General features: G+C 40.4%; 1 protein-coding gene across 6 annotated transcripts; it reads left to right on the top strand.

Moving 5' to 3' along the window:
- The first annotated feature begins 51 nt into the window (after positions 1–51).
- On the top strand, positions 52–20,492 carry LOC124859675 (copper homeostasis protein cutC homolog). 6 transcript variants are annotated; one of them, XM_047352580.1, is made up of 13 exons: positions 52–127; positions 3,713–3,832; positions 3,917–4,092; positions 4,166–4,237; positions 7,215–7,280; positions 8,470–8,563; positions 8,819–8,878; positions 8,974–9,183; positions 18,028–18,063; positions 18,252–18,385; positions 19,578–19,605; positions 19,696–19,801; positions 19,929–20,492. In XM_047352580.1, exons 3-13 carry the CDS (start codon positions 4,015–4,017, stop codon positions 20,038–20,040), a joined length of 996 nt encoding a protein of 331 aa, XP_047208536.1. In that variant the 5' UTR covers positions 52–127; positions 3,713–3,832; positions 3,917–4,014; the 3' UTR covers positions 20,041–20,492. The 6 variants fall into 6 exon arrangements, with proteins under 6 accessions (XP_047208536.1, XP_047208537.1, XP_047208540.1 ...); XM_047352581.1 differs by lacking the exon at positions 3,917–4,092 and having other exon boundaries at positions 7,215–7,339; XM_047352584.1 differs by lacking the exons at positions 3,713–3,832; positions 3,917–4,092 and having other exon boundaries at positions 81–127; positions 7,215–7,339.
- The last annotated feature ends 69 nt before the right edge of the window (positions 20,493–20,561 follow it).

Genomic DNA, 20,561 nt, shown 5'->3' with positions numbered 1-20,561 from the left:
AAAACGAGCAACCCATCTGGTTGTGTAAAAGCTCTGCTGAGTGGTTACCCTGTGGGCATGCGCAGATCAACATTATAATACCTCTTGCCTCGACGACTGTTTATCGAACTGCTCTTCCTGCCTAGAGGTATGCTTCATTTGTCTTATATTTATGATTTTCCCCAGTGTATTTCTATAAATGTGCTTTTTACATGTATCAAGATATATATTTTTAGCTCTTCATTAGTGGAAATGTATAAGTTCATGATTATAACTGATGTAATGTCGAGCCGAGTTCTCCCGTCGAGATGGGTTTCATCATCAGTTGTATTTTTAAAGCTGGTGACGCACACTAAATGTTTTTTTTGCTCGACTTAAACCAACAATCCCCAGTCGGAAAAAGTCTTCATCTGACTTTGTCTACTGTGGGACAGTTGGCTGGGTGAGTGAGTTGGCACAAATATCTGTTTGTGTACCGCTGGGGCCGTCTGCAAGTGTATGAGAACAGACCATCAAACATGTTTTATTTATTTGAACTGAATCTGGATGAGTCAGATGGTGTGGACGGACAACCGACCCAAACACTGACGCGTGTTGCCCAAAGCCAGTGAGAAAATAGAGGGTGGGATTCAAAAGGTTCATAAAACGTGCCAGATTTCCAGAACCTTTAAAGAAAAACAGGCCCACAGCATCATTTATCGTCCACCATGCCTAATAGTGGGGATGAGGTGCTTATCCACTTTTCCATCCTACCTGGGATGTTTGGTACCAAAAATATCAGTCCTTGTCTAAGCACTCTCAATACTAAGTGAAAGAAGAGTAAAAACAGTCATTTTCTCTGGGTTAGGATGACACAGGATAACGTTCCCAAATACAGGACATTCCAAGATACAACAAAAAGAAAATTCCAGGTCGATACTTAGCATTGTTTTCGATTCTGTGGCAAAGTCTATAGGTTAGAGCAAAAAATATGAATAATTAGTATGTATCAAATAATTTTAACTTAATTAATTAGGGGAAAACCAATAAATTGGGAAGAGTTCAGCCTCCTCTGCCTTTACAACTAAATGGGGGAGTAATGGAGGGGGCTCATGGTTTGTTTCCTTGCCTCAGTAGTTAGCAGCTGACTTAGCCGTCAGCTAATTAACATTTTCGTGCGTGAATTCTACCACAGTAGAAGAGAGTGTTGCGTGATTAGACCAGAGCGTTGCGGAATTCGGAACTGTGCACCTGGGTAGACTACTGCACACATACTGACGGACCATTGGCTGAACTAGTGGGGAACTATCTCTTGGCGGTTGAACTCGATTTGAACACACCTGTAAAATATACATATACACACACTCACGTTTTATATTTTTGCAAATCCAACTTTATCTGAGTACATACAGTACAGACCAAACGTTTGGACACACCTTCTCATTCAAAGAGTTGTCTTTATTTTCATGACTATGAATATTGTAGCTTCACACTGAAGGCATCAAAACTATGAATTAACACATGTGGAATCATATACTGAACAAAAAAGTGTGAAACAACTGAAAATATGTCTTATATTCTAGGTTCTTCAAAGTAACCACCTTTTGCTTTGATTACTGCTCCTCACACTCTTGGCATTCTGTTGATGAGCTTCAAGAGGTAGTCACCTGAAATGGTTTTCACTTCACAGGTGTCAGGTTTAATAAGTGGGATTTCAAGCCTTATAAATGACCATCAGTTGTGTTGTGCAGGAGGTGGATACAGTACACAGCTGATAGTCCTATTGAATAGACTGTTAGAATTTGTATTATGGCAAGAAAAAAGCAGCTAAGTAAAGAAAAACGAGTGGCCATCATTACTTTAAGAAATGAAGGTCAGTCAGTCCGAACAATTGGGAAAACTTTGAAAGTGTCCCCAAGTGCAGTCGCAAAAACCATCAAGCGCTACAAAGAAACTGGCTCACATGAGGACCGCTCCAGGAAAGGAAGACCAAGAGTCACCTCTGCTGCGGACGATAAGTTCATCCGAGTCACCATCCTCAGAAATCGCAGGTTAACAGCAGCTCAGATTAGAGAACAGGTCAATGCCACACAGAGTTCTAGCAGCAGACACATCTCTAGAACAACTGTTAGGAGGTGACTGTGTGAATCAGGCCTTCATGGTAAAATAGCTGCTAGGAAACCACTGCTGAGGACAGGCAACAAGCAGAAGAGACTTGTTTGGGCTAAAGAACACAAGGAATGGACATTAGACCAGTGGAAATCTGTGCTCTGGTCTGATGAGTCCAAGTTTGAGATCTTTGGTTCCAACCATCGTGTCTTTGTGCGGCGCAGAAGAGGTGAACGGATGGACTCTACATGCCTGGTTCCCACTGTGAAGCATGGAGGAGGAGGTGTGATGGTGTGGGGGTGCTTTGCTGGTGACACTGTTGGGGATTTATTCAATGAATAAATGGTTCCCACTGTTGTGGCATTTTCTTATCAAAGTGGGTAGATGTTGACTCATAACAAGAGAAAATCCGGACTTTGTCTTTATAAGTTTTATTCAAAGGCATTCAGCGTTTGAATGACTCTGTCACTGAGGTTAGTCAGTTAAGCAGAGCCCCGATCAACATTTACACACAGTATTTATACCAGAACATGACAGTGTTATCTCAACTTCAAAGAGTCTGTGTTTTATGACCCCAGACCCTTCTCGGGTTCAGAGGTGACAAAGTTTTCTAGGAACCCATCTGTCCTTCTCAACACATCATCCTAACTGTGGGTTTTAACCATTAAACTTCTGATAATGGCTTTTACAGCTTCCTCCCCTAACACAGATGCTCAGAGGAGTGAGGTAACCCAAAGGTCATACACTTTGGAATGCTTACTGCAAGAATTTCCATTACACCACCGTGAAGCATGGAGGAGGAGGTGTGATGGTGTGGGGGAGCTTTGCTGGTGACACTGTTGGGGATTTATTCAAAATTGAAGACATACTGAACCAGCATGGCGACCACAGCATCTTGCAGCGGCATGCTATTCCATCCGGTTTGCGTTTAGTTGGACCATCGTTTATTTTTCAACAGGACAATGACCCCAAACACACCTCCAGGCTGTGTAAGGGCTATTTGACCAAGAAGGAGAGTGATGGTGTGCTGCGCCAGATGACCTGACCTCCACAATCACCGGACCTGAACCCAATCGAGATGGTTTGGGGTGAGCTGGACCGCAGAGTGAAGGTAAAAGGGCCAACAAGTGCTAAACATCTCTGGGAACTCCTTCAAGACTGTTGGAAAACCATTTCAGGTGACTACCTCTTGAAGCTCATTAACAGAATGCCAAGAGTGTGCGGAGCAGTAATCAAAGCAAAAGGTGGCTACTTTGAAGATCCTAGAATATAAGACATATTTTCAGTTGTTTCACAATTTTTTGTTCAGTATATAATTCCACATGTGTTAGTTCATAGTTTTGATGCCTTCAGTGTGAATCTACAATATTCATAGTCATGAAAATAAAGACAACTCTTTGAATGAGAAGGTGTGTCCAAACTTTTGGTCTGTAATGTATGTAACAAAACAAATTCTATATCCTGCATGTATGGATAGATTTCTAAACAATGCGGTTAAGGATTGTTTAATTTAATCTGAAAGATTTGTACTGAATCTAACATGTTAACATGTTCACGTCCTAATGTTTCTCACCTATTGTATTTCCACTTAAGAAGAATAATTAAAATACCTACTTACTAATGGTGTCTGTTGCATTTCTTCAAGAGATGGAAAAAAAGTGGGAAGACATTTTCTACTATCTTTCCCGGCGATCTTTCCCCGATGAGTATCGGAAATCTCAGAAACAAAACCTCAGGAGATATTCTGCCAAATTCACTTTAAGGGGTTAGTATCTAAAATACTGGTGTACATACATATAATGTCTTATTAATGTTCTCCTTTCAGTAAAGCTACATGTATTCTGTTTAGAAGGAGAACTTTACTTTGGAAACAGGAAGGTCATTAAGACAAAGGAGGAGGCAAAATAACTTTTTAAGGAGGTCCACACATCTCCAACTGGTGTTCACATGGGTATTGTGAAAACAAGGACTGCTATGTGCTCCAGGTTTTACTGGCATGGCATATCTGTGGATGTTGACAAATGGGTATGCTTTTTATGACGGTAACCTAAAATCATCTTTATGCGTTTTATTATACCTTTTTTTTTTTTTCCAAAAGGTTGTGGAATGCAACAACTGCCAAAGGGTTGGCAAACCTTTGGCTTGTCATCAGAAACGCAAGCGTGTTAAGGTAAATGTGCTCTTGTAGAAAAGTCATTGTGTCAAAAATAAGGTCAAAACAATATAAACTGCATTTTTATTTGACATTTCCTAATATATCTGACAGACAACAGCTATACCAACTTCTCCTCAGCAGAGAGTACTAAATATAAGCTAGGCATAATTTTTTACCCCAAAGTCATGTGCAAGAAAACAACTATTAGTATTATGTTTTTAAAGATGCATCTTTATCCACCAACACCTCACTTGAACAAGACTATCTTGATGAGTGTTGACAGACTAAACTCCTTACAATGTCCAAAACATTTTATTCAATAAAAACTAGGGATGCATAGATATAGAAATTCATGCTGATACCAATATCCGACAACAATATCGCTGTTATGGCTGATAACCGGTATGCTATATCATATATATCTCACTACCCTTTCAGCACAGTGAAGGAATGACCACAGTGCTGATATTGCTTCTCTTCTTCAGTTAACCACCCTACATTCCTACACTGCATCACCATCACTGTCACATGCCTAAACAAATAACACATGGCTAACACCCTGCCCTCCCCCCCAGAAACATATACCTCAAATAGCAACAAGATGGTAATAAATATCGGTTATTAAAATCGGCCCAGTTTTATTTATTTGACCTATACCGATATGTAAAGAAATTATTAATATTTGCCAATACCGATGTCAATGCAGATATATGCTGCAATGCTTTCATCTGTGAAGAGCACAGGGCGCCAGTTGCGAATTTGCCAATCCTGGTGTTCTCTCGCAAATGCCAAGCGTCCTGCATGGTGTTGGTCTGTGAGCACAACCCCCATTTGTGGACGTCGGGCCCTCATACCATCCTCATGGAGTCGGTTTCTGTTGGAATTATGATTATTGATTAATTAATATTTATCAATAATTATAATTAACAATCATAATTTGACTAAATTAATTTCTTAATCAAAATCCTCATTTATTAATCAAAGACCAGGGATGTCTTCTGGTGTTGTAACTGTGGCTCAACGCCTTTGATAATTACAACCGTTAAATACTCGGTAATAATTGATAACTATTACCAGAGATGTCACTGTTTAATCAACCGTTTCTACCGAAACAAAGGGGAACTTTTAACCTTATTTTGACTGACGAATCACTCTTGCACAAAATAAATACAAAACGCCTTCTCTTTATCTATGTGAATATTTATTAAATCGCAGCCTGATACAATCCGCTCTTCCGATTTAATAATCTTCACCTACTCAAACATGCAAAGTTCTACACAAAAAGGGGGTAAAATATCTAACTAAACAAAATAAAGCAAAACAGCAGTGAGTGTGTATGGAATCAACCAGCAGTTATGGCCAAAGTGAGAATATGACAAGGGAATATGGTGTTGAACGAAGCTTTGGGAGCGCAGCCCGCCAGAAAGTGTAGCTCAGTGAAATGCACAGTCATAAAACATCCCCCAACTCTGGGTGGGGGTGAGCACACAAAGAGTTATAAAACTTTTGGCGGCAAGCTAGTAAGCAGTAAAGTTGAAGACAAAGAAAATGGTGAATTTCCCCATGAGGTTGTTATAACAGTTCAGTTTCACAGCGCACCTGCGCGCAGGTGTTTGCACGGTAAAGACACACTTGCGAGACACGGCGGTCTCCGAAAGTACCAGCAAGTTTCAAAACAAAGGCATGCACATACAATTCAGAACACATTAGAGTCTAAATGGTGACTCTAATTGCACTAAAATTTCCTACTCTGTCCTGCCCACGCTATCCTTAATAAAGAAATAAAGAAAAATTAAAAAAAGATAGGTTTTACTTTGTTGGAGTCTTCCTTCTGAGCAGAGGGAGAGAGGAGGACGGTGAAAGTTGGAAGTTAATGTGCGTCCACAGTTAACTTCAGGAAGAGCGGTCAATCTTTGTCCTTTGTCCTCCTAGGCAAAAAGGAAAAATATGATCTGACCATCAGCATTCGACTAGAACCAAGCAAGGAGGGAAAGTTGCGTCTCCTTTAAACTCCGTGGTTTTGGTTACGTGTTAAACTCACGTCTTTGATCGGCAAAGTGAAATTTCTGGCCTTCTCTTTCCAGAAACCTCGTTCATGAATTTTTTGTTGGCCAACGAAGGAGAATAAATGAAATCCAATTGGGACTCTTCTCCAGAAAATGATGCGCTTCAGTTGCTGGTCCGGCTTCCAGCGTGAAAAGCAAATGGTGGGTCGTCTCATCCTCTGTTATATAGTTGACAGTGGCCTCAGGGCTGCAACACCCCCGTCTTATCAGCCACAGGGGCTGCTTGGTTTTGTAGGACAGACTATCCTGCGGTACAAAATGGCCGATGACGTTGGAAAGGCATAGTGGCGTCCAACAACGTGCAAATGGTCCAATATTCAGCAAACAAGTGGTCCAACATTTTCTAACCGTTTGTGCAGACACATGCACATTTGTGGCCTGCTGGAGGTCATTTTGCAGGGGTCTGGCAGTTCTCCTTGCACAAAGGCGGATGTAATGGTCCTGCTGCTGGGTTGTTGCCCTCCTACGGCCTCCTCCACGTCTTCTGGTGTACTGGCCTGTCTCCTGGTAGCGCTTCCAGGCTCTGGACACTACGCTGACAGACACAGCAAACCTTCTTGCCACTGCTCACATTGATGTGCCATCCTGGATGAGCTGCACTACCTGAGCCACTTGTGTGGGTTGTAGAGTCCATCTCATGCTACCATGAGTGTGAAAGCACCACCAAGATTCAAAAGTGACCAAAACATCAGCCAGAAAGCATAGGTACTGAGAAGTGGTCTGTGGTCCCCACCTGCAGAACTACTCCTTTATCGAGTGTGTCTTGCTAATCGCCAAAGATTTCCCCGTGTTGTCTATTCTATTTGAACAACAGCTGTGAAATTGATTGTCAATCAGTGTTGCTTCCTAAGTGGACAGTTTGATTTCACAGAAGTTTGATTTACTTGGAGTTATATTGTTGTTTAAGAGTTCTCTTTATTTTTTAGAGCAGTGTATCTGGCCAATGGAATGGACCCTTGCTAACGCCTACACCAGGAGCATTTCTTCAACGGGTAAGATGCCAGAGTTCTTGGGAAGAGTGAGGACATGGTGTAATGGTAAAGAAAGAAAAGTAAGGAAATCAGGTTTGTTATAACTGATATCATCATTCCAATTTTCAGCAATAGTATCTATATTAAACATTTTCCTGAAATTAACCAGCCCTACAAATAACTCATTCCTCCTTATTCTTAACAGAGATGATTCAGTATTTTTTATTCACTTGATGTAATTTTTTATATAGTATATTATGACTGTTATTGTTTTTATTTTTTTATTGTTAGTATTAACATAACCTATATTTTTAAACTAAGATTCAAGGGTTTCACATCTACCCCTAAATGATGTTTTAGGCAAACAAAATAGATAAAATAAATATGTATCTAGTTTTTAAATTTTAAGCTAAATTAACATAATATTTAGGGGTTTTGTATCTTTTCAGAGGTGAATTAAGGCATGCTTAGGTGCATTTTAAGCACACTGTGTTTTGTATTCATTGGTGTCATATTTCAATTTTCAGATATGTTAATTTGTATGAGTGATTGTAATTATTAGTGCTGAAATATATATTATTTTATACAAAGACGACTAATTAGAATAATTTAAATATACATTTTAATGTTTCCAGCCCTATCTACTTTGATTTTCAAGGCAAACTTGCCACTACCAATATGGCGGAACCGCCGACGTAAAGTAATGTCGTGTCTGCTCTTTATTTGTATAGCCGAGTTATGGCCATTGCTAAAATTTAATCTCTTGACGTCCCATGAGTTTGTTTTAATTCATTTGTGAAAAACTAAACTGCTTATCTAAAATTGTAACTACGTTTATTCAAATCATCATAATAAAAAATACCGTAATGGCGATCCGGAGTAGTGTGAGTGTAAAGATTTAGGCGTATCTCGCAAGGGCGGTCTCACTCGAACTAGCGCGGGTGGTAGAACAAGTAAACAGAGCACCGCCCGCACAGTTGGAGCGTGTGGTTAGGTTCAACAATCCGGAAACTGTAGTGGCTGGTCTAGTGGCTCCTACAGAAACATGTCCTGACTCAAAATCGCTCCCAAAAGTTTCATTGGGGTTCGATCTGTTGACTGGAAAAGGAAGAGGTACACCTGGTGGTGAAAGTTAACTTGCTTTTAAACTTGTTTACCAAATAAATAAATAAATAAAATATTGAATGCATGTGTTTATGTCCCTTCTCAGCGTCCCCCTGCTCTGACATTCATTATGGCACAGAGCTTTCTAATGGAGGTCTGCGTGGACTCTGTGGAGTCTGCCGTCAATGCGGAGCGAGGAGGTCGGTAAAGTTTATTGCAACTTACTCTTCTTTATATTTTCAACTTATTGTAACATTCCTGTTTTAAAATGTAGCTTAATTTAAAAGAAAGGACAAAGGTTGCAAATTTTGGACGCCATTCAAGTGGTGTTTCAAACATATCCTCATTATTTCTGACTGGGATTGTGTTTTAATAATGTCTGAAGTGAGTGTTAAGTCATCGTTGCTTTAATTCTCAGAGGTTAAAGTCTTTAAAGTGTCTCTTTGTCCTTGTAGGTGCAAGTCGACTTGAGTTATGTTCAAGTCTTCTGGAGGGAGGTCTCACTCCCAGTCTTGGTGAGCTGCAAGGTTCACATCTTTCTACATTTATCCTAGAAGCTCTGGATCCAGCATAATCCGATTTCCTCTGCTCCCTATTTGTTTTGCTGCAGGTCTGCTACAGATAGTAAAGCAGTATATCAAAATTCCAGTCTACGTATTGATACGGCCTCGCGGTGGGGACTTCCTGTATTCAGATCAAGAAGTAGAAGTGATGAAGAAGGACATCGAGTTAATGAAGACCCAGGGAGCCGATGGTGTAGTGCTAGGCGCCCTGACGGAAGATGGACGGGTGGATGCAGAGCTCTGCATGGAGCTGATAGGTACAGTGGACATTTAAAGTCAAGTTAATTAGGAGTCATTAAAGGCATTCCATCTTAACGATGCCTCTGATCAACCCCAAATAAAGGTTAGCTGTTTCAGTAAGCTTTTCCTGATGTTTTCTTTTCCCCATCTACCACCAAACACCATTGTAAAAAGATATCAGTCAGGAGAAGGGTACAAATAATGACTTTTAGTGACCCTAAGAGTCTCTTAAACAGGCTAGATGGCAGAAAGACCAAGAGGAATTCCCTGAACAATGAACAACAGAGAAATAGTAAAACGCTACCGACTCGATTGCGCAGGGATGCACCCATTAAACAGTCGAGTAAATGAACACATAAACTTCTATAGCAATCATACAGTTATTAATATAGAGGTAAGACAAACCTTATCATCTTTCTTGGAGGGAATTAAATACAGTGAGGAAAATAAGAATTTGAACACCCTGTGGCTTTACAAATCAATGTATGATTTTTAAAAATAATTTGTGTGTTACAGCTGCAAATAAGTATTTGAACACCTGTGAAAATCAATGTCAATATTTGGTACAGTAGCCTTTGTTTGCAATTACAGAGGTCAAACGTTTCCTGTAGTTTTTCACCAGGTTTGCACGAACCGCTGTTCATGGGCTGTCGCTGAGAAACACAGTCTTTGAGCTCCCTCCAAAGATTTTCTATAGGGTTTAGATCTGGAGACTGGCTAGGCCACTCCAGAACCTTGATATGCTTCTTACGGAGCCACTTCTTGGTTATTCTGGCTGTGTGCTTCAGGTCATTGTCATGTTGGAAGACCCAGCCACGACCCATCTTCAATGCTCTAACTGAGGGAAAGAGGTTGTTCCCCAAAATTGCCCCATACATGGCCCCGGTCATCCTCTCCTTAATACAATGCAGTCGTCCTGTCCCATGTGCAGAAAAGCACCCCCAGCGCATGATGCTTCCACCCTCACGCTTCACAGTAGAGATGGTGTTTTTGGGATCCATTCTTCATCCTCCAAACATGGGTGGAATTAAGACCAAAAAGTTCTATTTTGGTCTCATCTGACCACAGAACTTTCTCCCATGACTCCCCTGGATCATCCAAATGGTCATGGGCAAACTTGAGACGGGCCTGGACGTGTGCTGATTTAAGCAGGGGAACCTTCCATGCCATGCATGACTTTAAACTATGACGTCTTAGTGTATTACCCACAGTAACCTTGGAAACAGTGGTGCCAGCTCTCTTCAGATCATTGACCAGCTCCTCCCATGTAGTTCTGGGCAGATTCCTCACCTTTCTTAGGATCATTGATACGCCACGAGGTGAGATCTTGCATGGAGTCCCAGTCCGAGGGAGATTGACAGTCATGTTTAGCTTCTTCCATTTTCTAATAATTGCCCCAACAGTTGATCTTTTTTCACCAAGCTGCTTGGTAATTGCTCCATAGCCTTTTCCAGCCTTGTGCAGGTCTACAATTTTCTCTGGTGTCTTTGGACAGCTCTTTGGTCTTAGCCATGTTAGTAGTTAGAGTCTTACTGATTGTGTGGGGTGGACAGGTGTCTTTATGCAGCTAATGACCTCAAACAGGTGCTTCTAATTTAGAATAATAAGTGGAGTGGAGGTGGACTTTTTAGAGGCGGACTAACAGGTCTTTGAGGGCCCGAATTGTTGCTGATTGGCAGGTGTTCAAATACTTATTTACAGCAGGAACACACAAATAAATTATTAAAAAATCATACATTGTGATTTCCGGATTTTTTTAAATTTTTAGATTATGTCTCTCACAGTGGACATGCACCTAAGATGACAATTTCAGACCCCTCCATGATATCTATGTGGGAGAACTTGCAAAGTCGCACGGTGTTCAAATACTTATTTTCCTCACTGTAGTTGGCTGGTGCGTGATAGCAGAGGGATTGCGCAATCAATCAAATAGATGAAGTAAGATAATGACCAAAATGGCAAGTAAACAACAATAAGCGAGTCAAAATGATGACGAGCATGTAAATAAGGTTAAACATTTTGATGCTGTGTGACAATTTAATTTTAGGTTTATCATGATTTACACATTTCTGAATCCAATCTAAATTCTATGATCGGTTAATTTCTCTCCACTGATTACTAGGAGCTCATTTGTTTTATAATTTTGTGTCTTTTGCAACAACCAGTCACAGCTCTTAGAAGAAAGGGTCAGACCTAGCAAACGGGGTCAACCACACCTCCTCTAAGATAGGAATTTCTGTTGTCTCCTCTCTTGGAGTCGTCCTCAGCAGCGAACTGAGTAACCCAAGCTCAGACTCCTTGGCAGGAATTAAAATTTATTTCCAATGTGAAGAAGTAGTATGAAGAAGCCTGCATAAAGTCCTACAATGTACCTTAATGTAGCTACAGAAATGTTAGGCAAGTTCCAGCTTTGTAGAAGATGTGACATCCGTTGCCCATCTTCATCCTATGTCTGGCAATACAGGGGTTGGACAATGAAACTGAAACACCTGGTTTTAGACCACAATAATTTATTAGTATGGTGTAGGGCCTCCTTTTGCGGCCAATACAGCGTCAATTCGTCTTGGGAATGACATATACAAGTCCTGCACAGTGGTCAGAGGGATTTTAAGCCATTCTTCTTGCAGGATAGTGGCCAGGTCACTACGTGATACTGGTGGAGGAAAATGTTTCCTGACTCGCTCCTCCAAAACACCCCAAAGTGGCTCAATAATATTTAGATCTGGTGACTGTACAGGCCATGGGAGATGTTCAACTTCACTTTCATGTTCATCAAACCAATCTTTCACCAGTCTTGCTGTGTGTATTGGTGCATTGTCATCCTGATACATGGCACCGCCTTCAGGATACAATGTTGGAACCATTGGATGCACATGGTCCTCAAGAATGGTTCGGTAGTCCTTGGCAGTGACACGCCCATCTAGCACAAGTATTGGGCCAAGGGAATGCCATGATATGGCAGCCCAAACCATCACTGATCCACCTCCATGCTTCACTCTGGGCATGCAACAGTCTGGGTGGTACGCTTCTTTGGGGCTTCTCCACACCGTAACTCTCCCGGATGTGGGGAAAACAGTAAAGGTGGACTCATCAGAGAACAATACATGTTTCACATTGTCCACAGCCCAAGATTTGCGCTCCTTGCACCATTGAAACCGACGTCTGGCATTGGCATGAGTGACCAAAGGTTTGGCTATAGCAGCCCGGCCGTGTATATTGACCTTGTGGAGCTCCTGACGGACAGTTCTGGTGGAAACAGGAGAGTTGAGGTGCATATTTAATTCTGCCGTGATTTGGGCAGCCGTGGTTTTATGTTTTTTGGATACAATCCGGGTTAGCACCAGAACATCCCTTTCAGACAGCTTCCTCTTGCATCCACAGTTAATCCTGTTGGATGTGATTCGTCCTTCTTGGTGGTATGCTGACATTACCCTGGATACCGTGACTCTTGATACATCACAAAGACTTGCTGTCTTGGTCACAGATGCGCCAGCAAGACGTTCACCAACAATTTGTCCTCTTTTGAACTCTGGTATGTCACCCATAATGTTGTGTGCATTTTGTGTTTCAGTTTCATTGTCCAACCCCTGTATGTGGTAAATGTGGCATATGTGGAAAAAAAAACAGTTTTTACAAAGAAAATGTCCATGCCTGGCTTAGTTTAAGAACACATTTGAAGTCTTCCAAATGCATGTGGCAAAATGTGCTATGGTCTGCTGAAACCAAGGTTGAAGTTGGCCATAATTCCAAAAACAACACTAAACATCACCAAAGGAACACAATGCAAACAATGAAAGATGGTGGAGGAGGCATCGTGCTTTGGGAGGGGTTTTTTTTCAGCTGGAAAAGTTGAAGTGGAAAAAAGTATGAGCAGTTTTAAATACCAGTCGGTGTTGGCATAAAACCTTCAGGCTTTTGTTAGAAAGATGAAGAGGAACTTCATCTTTCAGCACAACAGTGACAGAAGCACACATCTAATCAACAAATGTATGGAGGACCAATCCTTTCATAATGAAGAATATATACAGAAATAAAAAAATGACATTATAAAATAATTACTGGGCCAACAAGTAGCTATAAATATAAATTAGTGCACCATTAAATGCAACAAAATAAAAAGAAGGGATTTATTTCAATAATTTTTCAATTAATCAGATATAAATATGTATATTTCTATTTTAATCCACTATTTACAACATTTACAATAATACTTCATGAATAATATTCAGATATACAAAAATGAATATTATTCAAGAGTATCACTGTAAATGTTTGAAGATGCTAATGTAACGTTAAAGTTCTTAAAATATGTTTCATCTGGTTAGATTGTGAAAACAGTCAGTCATTGAGTCATGTTTTATTTTAAAAGCGGATCTGTAAACTTGACTTCCTCTTAGTACTTCGGCAAACTAAAGGATTGTTTGAGTTAGAGTCAATAGGACACAGTAAACTATCCAGACAAACATCGCTATCTACCACCAACTCCACGACACTCCTAATGCCTTTAGCAACTAAATGACAGAAGTTTACAGTTTCTGCTAGTTCCTTGTCACTACCCAATCTGTCCCAGAAGCACGATCCGTACGTGAGCTCATTTGTGCATGCGCAAACAAAATTACTTCTGGCAAGGCATTTTTTCTTATTTTTTCTTTCTTTTATCTTTTTTGGGTGGGTTGTTTCTTTTTGTATTTTATTGTAATCATATAAATAGTACATTATTTAAAGGGAATATCAAAAATACAGACAAAGATGGTTCATTTTGATGGACCATTTTGACTGCTCTGAGCATGCTCAATGATTACATCACAGAGCAAAAAATAAAAATTTGTTTGAACATTTCATTCTCTCTGTACTGTACACTGCAACAGGGTTGATCAGAGAATGGATCCGTTTGCAGTCTTTCGTCATCTGCATTTTTGTCTGGAAAAGGAAACATTTTCAAAAGATGTGAATTTTTATTTCAGGGAAAAAAACTAAACGGATGTCTCCACAAGAGGGAGACAATTCTCCTTTGGAGACATCAGAAGGCGCATTGACAGCGTAAATATGTTAATGTTCAATCAATAAGTATAATAAACAATTTTCTACTAAAATATATTTTTGGAACAAAATAATGCCAATTGTTATTAAGTGAATTATAACATTGTCTAAGAAAGTAGGTCACCACCAAAAGGTACACTGTTTACAGTGGGGAGAGTGTGCTGTTGACCTCAACTCAAGACATTGTGGGTCGGTGGGCAGAGTACTTTGAAGACCTCCTCAATCCCACCGGCACGTCTTGTCTTCCACTGAGGAAGCGGAGCCTGGGGACCTTGGGGCGGGCTCTCCAATCTCTGGTCACCGAGGTGATTAAAAAGCTCCTTGGTGGTAAGGCCACGTGGTGGATGAGATGCGCCCAGAGTTCCTTAAGGCTCTGGATGTTGTAGGGTTGTGTTGGTTAACACAACTCTGCAGCATCAGGGGCAGTTCCACCGGATTGGCAGACCGGGGAGGTGGTCCCCCTATTCAAAAAGCAGGACCGTAGAGTGTGTTCCAACTATAGGGGAGTCACACTCTTAAGCCTCCCTGGTAAGGTGTATTCAGAGGTTCTGGAGAGGAGGGTCCATCGGATAGTCGACCCTCGTATTCAGGGAGAGCAGTGTGGTTTTCGTCCTGGCCTTGGAACACTGGACCAGCTTCACACCCTCAGCAGGGTCCTAGAGGGTGCATGGGAGTTCGCCCAACCAGTCTACATGTGCTTTGTGGACTTGGAGAAGGTGTTCGACCGTGTCCCTCTGGGAATCCTCTTCAGGGTACTCCGGGAGTATGGGGTACCAGGCCCTCTGATACGGGCTGTTAGGTCCCTGTATGACCGGTGTCAGAACTTGGTCCGCATTGCCGGCAGTAAGTCGGACTCGTTTCAGATGAGGGTTGTCCATTGTCACCGATTCTGTTCATAACTTTTATGGACAGAATTTCTAGGCTCAGCCAAGGTGTTGAGAGGATCCCTTTTGGTGGCCTTAGGATTGCGTCTCTGCTTTTTGCAGATGATGTGGGCCTTTTGGCTTCATCAGCTCGTGATCTACAGCTCTCACTGGAGTGGTTCGCAGCAGAGTGTGAAGCGGCCGGGATGAGAATCAGTGCCTCCAAGTCTGAGGCCACGGTCTTGAGCCGGAAAAAGGTAGAGTGCCTTCTCGGGGTTGGGGGGGGGAGGTCCTGCCTCAAGTGGAGGAGTTCAAGTATCTTGGGGTATTGTTCACGAATGAGGGAAAAATGGAGCGGGAGATTGATAGACGGATTGGTGCTGCGTCAGTAGTGATTCGGGCACTGTACCGGTGTGTCGTCGTGAAAAGAGAGCTGAGTCAAAAAGCGAAGCTCTCGATTTACCGGTCAATCTACGTTCCTACCCTCATCTTTGGTCATGAGCTTTGGGTCGTGACTGAAAGAACGAGATCACGGATACAAGCGGCCGAAATGTGTTTCCTCCGCAGGGTGTCTGGGCGCTCTCCCTTAGAGATAGGCTGCGAAGCTCGGTCATCCGAGAGGGCCACTGTTTCTCCATGTCGAAAGGAGCCAGTTGAAGTGGCTCGGGCATTTGGTTAGGATGCCTCCTGGACGCCTCCCTGGACTATGTTTCTCGGCTGGCCTGGGAATCCCTTACGAGTCCCCTGGACGAGCTGGCCCTAGTGGCTGGGGAGAGGGAAGTCTGGGTCTCTCTGCTTAGGCTGCTGCCCCCGTGACCCAAACCCGGATAAGCGGAAGACGATGGATGGATGGATTCATTCGTTCATTCATTCATTATGGCAGGATTGGTCCTCCATAGTGATGAACCAACCAGACCTGAATCCAACTGAAAATCTATGGTATGACCTGAGGATGGCAGTGAGCAAGAGTTTGGAGTTTTGTAGCGTTTTGGCAAAGAAGAGGGTTTAACCACTTAGCCAAGCTGATAGAAGGTCACCTAAAAAGACTAATTGCAGTGATAAAATGAAAAGTTGCTTCAACAATATATTAATTTAAGGTTTGTCCACGTATGCAAACACATTATTTTAGTGTTGTACATCTTAGGAAGGGCTGCACGGTGGCGCAGTGGGTAGCGCTGTTACCTTGCAGCAAGAAGGTTCTGGGTTTGATTCCCCGCCGGGGGTCTTTCTGCATGGAGTTTGCATGTTCTCCCTGTGCTCCCTTAGGTGTGTGAATGAGTGTGTGTATGGTTGTTTGTGTGTTGCCCTGCGATGGATTGGCGACCTGTCCAGGGTGTACCCCGCCTCCCGCCCATAGACTACTGGAGATAGGCACCAGCTCCCTGCGACCCACTATGGATGAAGCGGTATAGAAAATACCTGACTGACTGATGTCTTAGGAATTGCCCCATTTTTATTTTTTCAAACCCCAAGATGTATTTTAATTAAAAATTGTTTTAACAGTTAGAATGGGAGGCAATTGTTACTATTCCTTTATGTCTGGTATATTGTTACTGCTTTTGCAAATTAGGCAAAGGGTATTTAAATATGCAGAAACCTTTTTAAATTTTACAGGAAAAATTAGGAAAATCTTATGATTGTGTAGAATTGACAATGATAGGGGCAAATATTGTTTACACTATATGTTTGCAGCAGGCATTCACAGTGTTCATTAAGACTCAGTGCCAGAAGGGGGAGACAAATTTGAACCCAAGAGGTCCATAGACAGTGTCAGAATTGCAGTCTCACTGATATAAATGGATTTGACATATTGACCTTCTTTTGGGTTTTTCATCATCAGTTCGTGGAAATTGCAGAGCCCGCTCTGAGCTCAAACAGAGCTTCATTCTAGATCAAAAGGGTGTTGGGTGTTACTGGAAGGAATGAATAACACAACTGTGTAAATGTTATCCTAAAAATGTAAAAATATAATTAAGAGGAAAATATTGAGCATTTTAAGTTTGTTCAAAATCATTGCAAATTGCAGTTTTCATTTGTATGTGAAACTGCATGAGTCAGCAGTTTTCTTTAGGATGTGGGTGGAAATGTTTTTCTCTTCGTTGACAATTAAAGAAGGATTTTATAATCTCAGTCTAAATTACTTTACTGGGGCATAAAAAGTCCTCATAAATCCCAAATGACAGGCTTGCCGTAGCACAGATAATAACTTAACTAAAAAAAATATATATATAGTGTAGATTTTAGCTTTAAAGCTCATCTATCAAAATTGTGTTCTTCACCCATTTAACATGGTGGAGTTTCTATTTGCATGGCTGCAATTGATGAGCCCAGCGCTCAAAGACCCATCGTGATAAAAGTAGAGAGTGAGCAGAGCAATAGTCGGTTCTTCATCTATCTGAAAGCCATCCTTGTTTATTTTAGGTTATCACCATGGAACATAAAACAATCTGTTTCTTTAATTATGTTTTACATCTGTTCCGTTTCATTATGACACTGTAGGATAGTTTGTTCATTACTCTGATGCATGGAATAAAATTATATTTTAAATTTTATCATCAGTGAGAATCCAAATTGCTAAAATTCAGGCTGAACTACATTCGCCATCTTTTTTTATGTTGTTCATCCCTTTCTAAAACACAGCAGCCTAAATATAAACAACCCATTGCATCATTTCAATGATTCAGCAATATAAAATATATTTACTGCATAAGGGTTAACTGTACCTGGGTTCCTGTATGCAGGAATTATCCATGTTACAGAATTGTATTTGCTTTGTGTTAATTATTCACACCAATGTACAGTAAAATGAAATGCCCACATCAATATTTAATGATGTATATAAAAACATTTCTCAGCATGAAGCTTATTAAAACGAGAGAATCAACAACAGTTCAAATCAGATGTAGAAACCAATATTCCTGATGTTAATATGATGTTCTGTGCCTTTCTGCTCCCCAGCTGCTGCGCGCCCTCTGCCTTTGACCTTCCACCGAGGTAACTTTTTCCATTTAACACATGTTTAGGCTTTCCAAATGCTGAACATCTCCCAGCATTCATACCTGAAGAAATATCACAGATTTTCAACTGAATAAAGAACTCTTTATTAGAAGATGGAAAAATAAATAAAGATTTCAGACTGAGGCTGACTTCTTGATATGAATGTTGTATTGATCTCGCTGCAGCTTTTGACATGGTCCATGATCCAGCTGTTGCTCTGGAGACTCTGGTATCGTTAGGATTTGAGAGGGTGCTGACGAGTGGCTGTGACAGCTCGGCTTTAGAGGGGCTGCCCGTTATTAAACGGCTCATTGATCAAGTATGTATTACAGAAACTCTTTTAATCTAAAGGTTCTTACATGTAAGGAGATTAAAACAGAAACTTACTCATTGATTGCTCAGATGCTAATCGGTTTTTCCAAGTATTTTTTCTTATTACTCATGAAGTTTTTGTCCTGTAAACTAAAGCCTGTGGAGTCCTGGTTAAACAGCTTGAATGTGCATTCTTAGACCAGTTTTTTTATTTTGGGTGAAAAGATCCCGCTGCAGAACAATGGGCTTCAAGTAGTTTTGAAATTACCTAGAATTACTTCAAAAACTGATTTAGAGCAGCAACTGCGTTTGTTAGATCCATGAAAATGTCTTTCCTCTTCGACACTGCCTTAATACAAACATACAGGCCTGCTTTATTAGAGATGCTCAGACTTTCTGTGATTAGTTAATTATTGCTGATCAACAGAACCTGGTTGCTGCAATACCTTGTAATAAATATAAACTAGTGAAAATGGTCTTGGTTTTCCACGAGCTGCGTCTGCATTTGTTTGGATGTCATATTTTCCTGAATTCTAACGTAGGCCGTTCATCAGCTGTGTTTTGGTACAAATTTCTGTATTCTTGCACATGTTTTTGCACAAATATGAAAAGCACTATTTGTACAGTTACATTTTATTACAATATAACCGTATGTATTAAGATTAATATTTTGTAGTTATTCATTAGAATATATTCTTTCCACTTTTATTTTTCTGTATTTTTTATTTCTTCTCCTAATCCATTGATATTTCTGGTATTGTTTTTTAATGTGTATTTTTTTAAATTAATTTCAACTTGTGTGTAAAGGTGTAAATTTCATTGTGACATTTTCAGTGTGTTGTTCTATTTGAATATCACGTTGCTGTACTTACATTGAAAAAAATTATGTATTTTAGCAAAGGCAAGATCCTTTTTGTATTATTTCCTGATGCAGTTTAGCCCAAAAGTATTCATACCCATGGACATTTTAGGTTTGAAGTATTCTTTTAATTTTACCAACATGTTTCTTCCTACTAGAAGTAATGTTCACATTGTTTAAAGTGACCCAGATTCTGATTCAAGTCCTGACTTAAATCTGATGGCAAGTCTGTGTATGAATAATTTTGGGTTTAACTGTACTTTTTCTACCACTGTTCCTATTTACTTACTATACTATATCAATTATTTACTATTCAAACTTTGTAATCTGCTCTTAACAGGCAAAAGGTAGAATAATTGTAATGCCAGGTAAGTACCTCCACTTTTCTCACTATGCTTTCTGCATTAGTTTACTTATTTATATATTAATTTTATTTTTTATATATATTTAAATTACAGGAGGTGGTATTACAGAGAGCAACCTGCAGAGAATATTGGAGGGGTCGGGGGCTGAGGAGTTTCACTGCTCAGCACGCTCCAGCAGAGACTCTGCAATGAAATTCAGGTCTGTTTCAAAACCAGCCCCAAATCATGCTCAACTGCGTTTCTACTACACATAAAAAATTATTTCTAACAAACTCAAAATGTAAAACCTTTCCTTGGTTTAATTCTTCTAAATGTTTTGCTCTTAGGAACACATGTGTGACGATGGGAGCTACAATCTCAGCGCCAGAGTATGGCCTGAAGGTGGCAGATGTCAGCAAAGTCCGGAGTCTGAATGCAATTGCCAAAAATACCTTGTGATACCTCAAAAATATGAAGTTATTTCCAACTCGCCTCAGTGTTAGTTTTCTTTTACTAAAGCATTAGCATTTCATTTTTACAGCTCAGGGAGAGCACTACTGTCTTAATGCTGTCTATGAAGGTTTATGACTGAGCAGTAAATCATTCACAAGTGTGTTTGTCCATATAATTCTGAGGTGTAAACCACAACACAAAACAGAAGATAGCAGCATTTCACACATTTCACTAGAACCTCTGTAACAAAGAATCAGGAACATTCAACTACAAAAGAACATAAAACAATTTCACAACTAAATATAAGTTTCAGAAAAAAATCACCTTGAACAATGGTTGAATTGTTTTGTTTTGTTTGCTTTTATCATGGAGTAATAAAAATGATCAGATCTCTGAATCTGAGAAAGGGATGTGTGTGTTTATATTCTTGGAAGTAAAACACATTTGTTGAAAGAAAACGCTTGTGATTGTTTTTTTTTGTAAGCGCATACTGACTTTTACAAAGGTACAACTCACATTTACATGCT

This window comes from Girardinichthys multiradiatus, chromosome 22 (genome assembly GCF_021462225.1).
Source record: "Girardinichthys multiradiatus isolate DD_20200921_A chromosome 22, DD_fGirMul_XY1, whole genome shotgun sequence".
Classification (NCBI taxonomy): domain Eukaryota; kingdom Metazoa; phylum Chordata; class Actinopteri; order Cyprinodontiformes; family Goodeidae; genus Girardinichthys; species Girardinichthys multiradiatus.
Note: the sequence above shows the minus strand (reverse complement) of the source record. Positions and strands in the feature narration are given on the sequence as shown.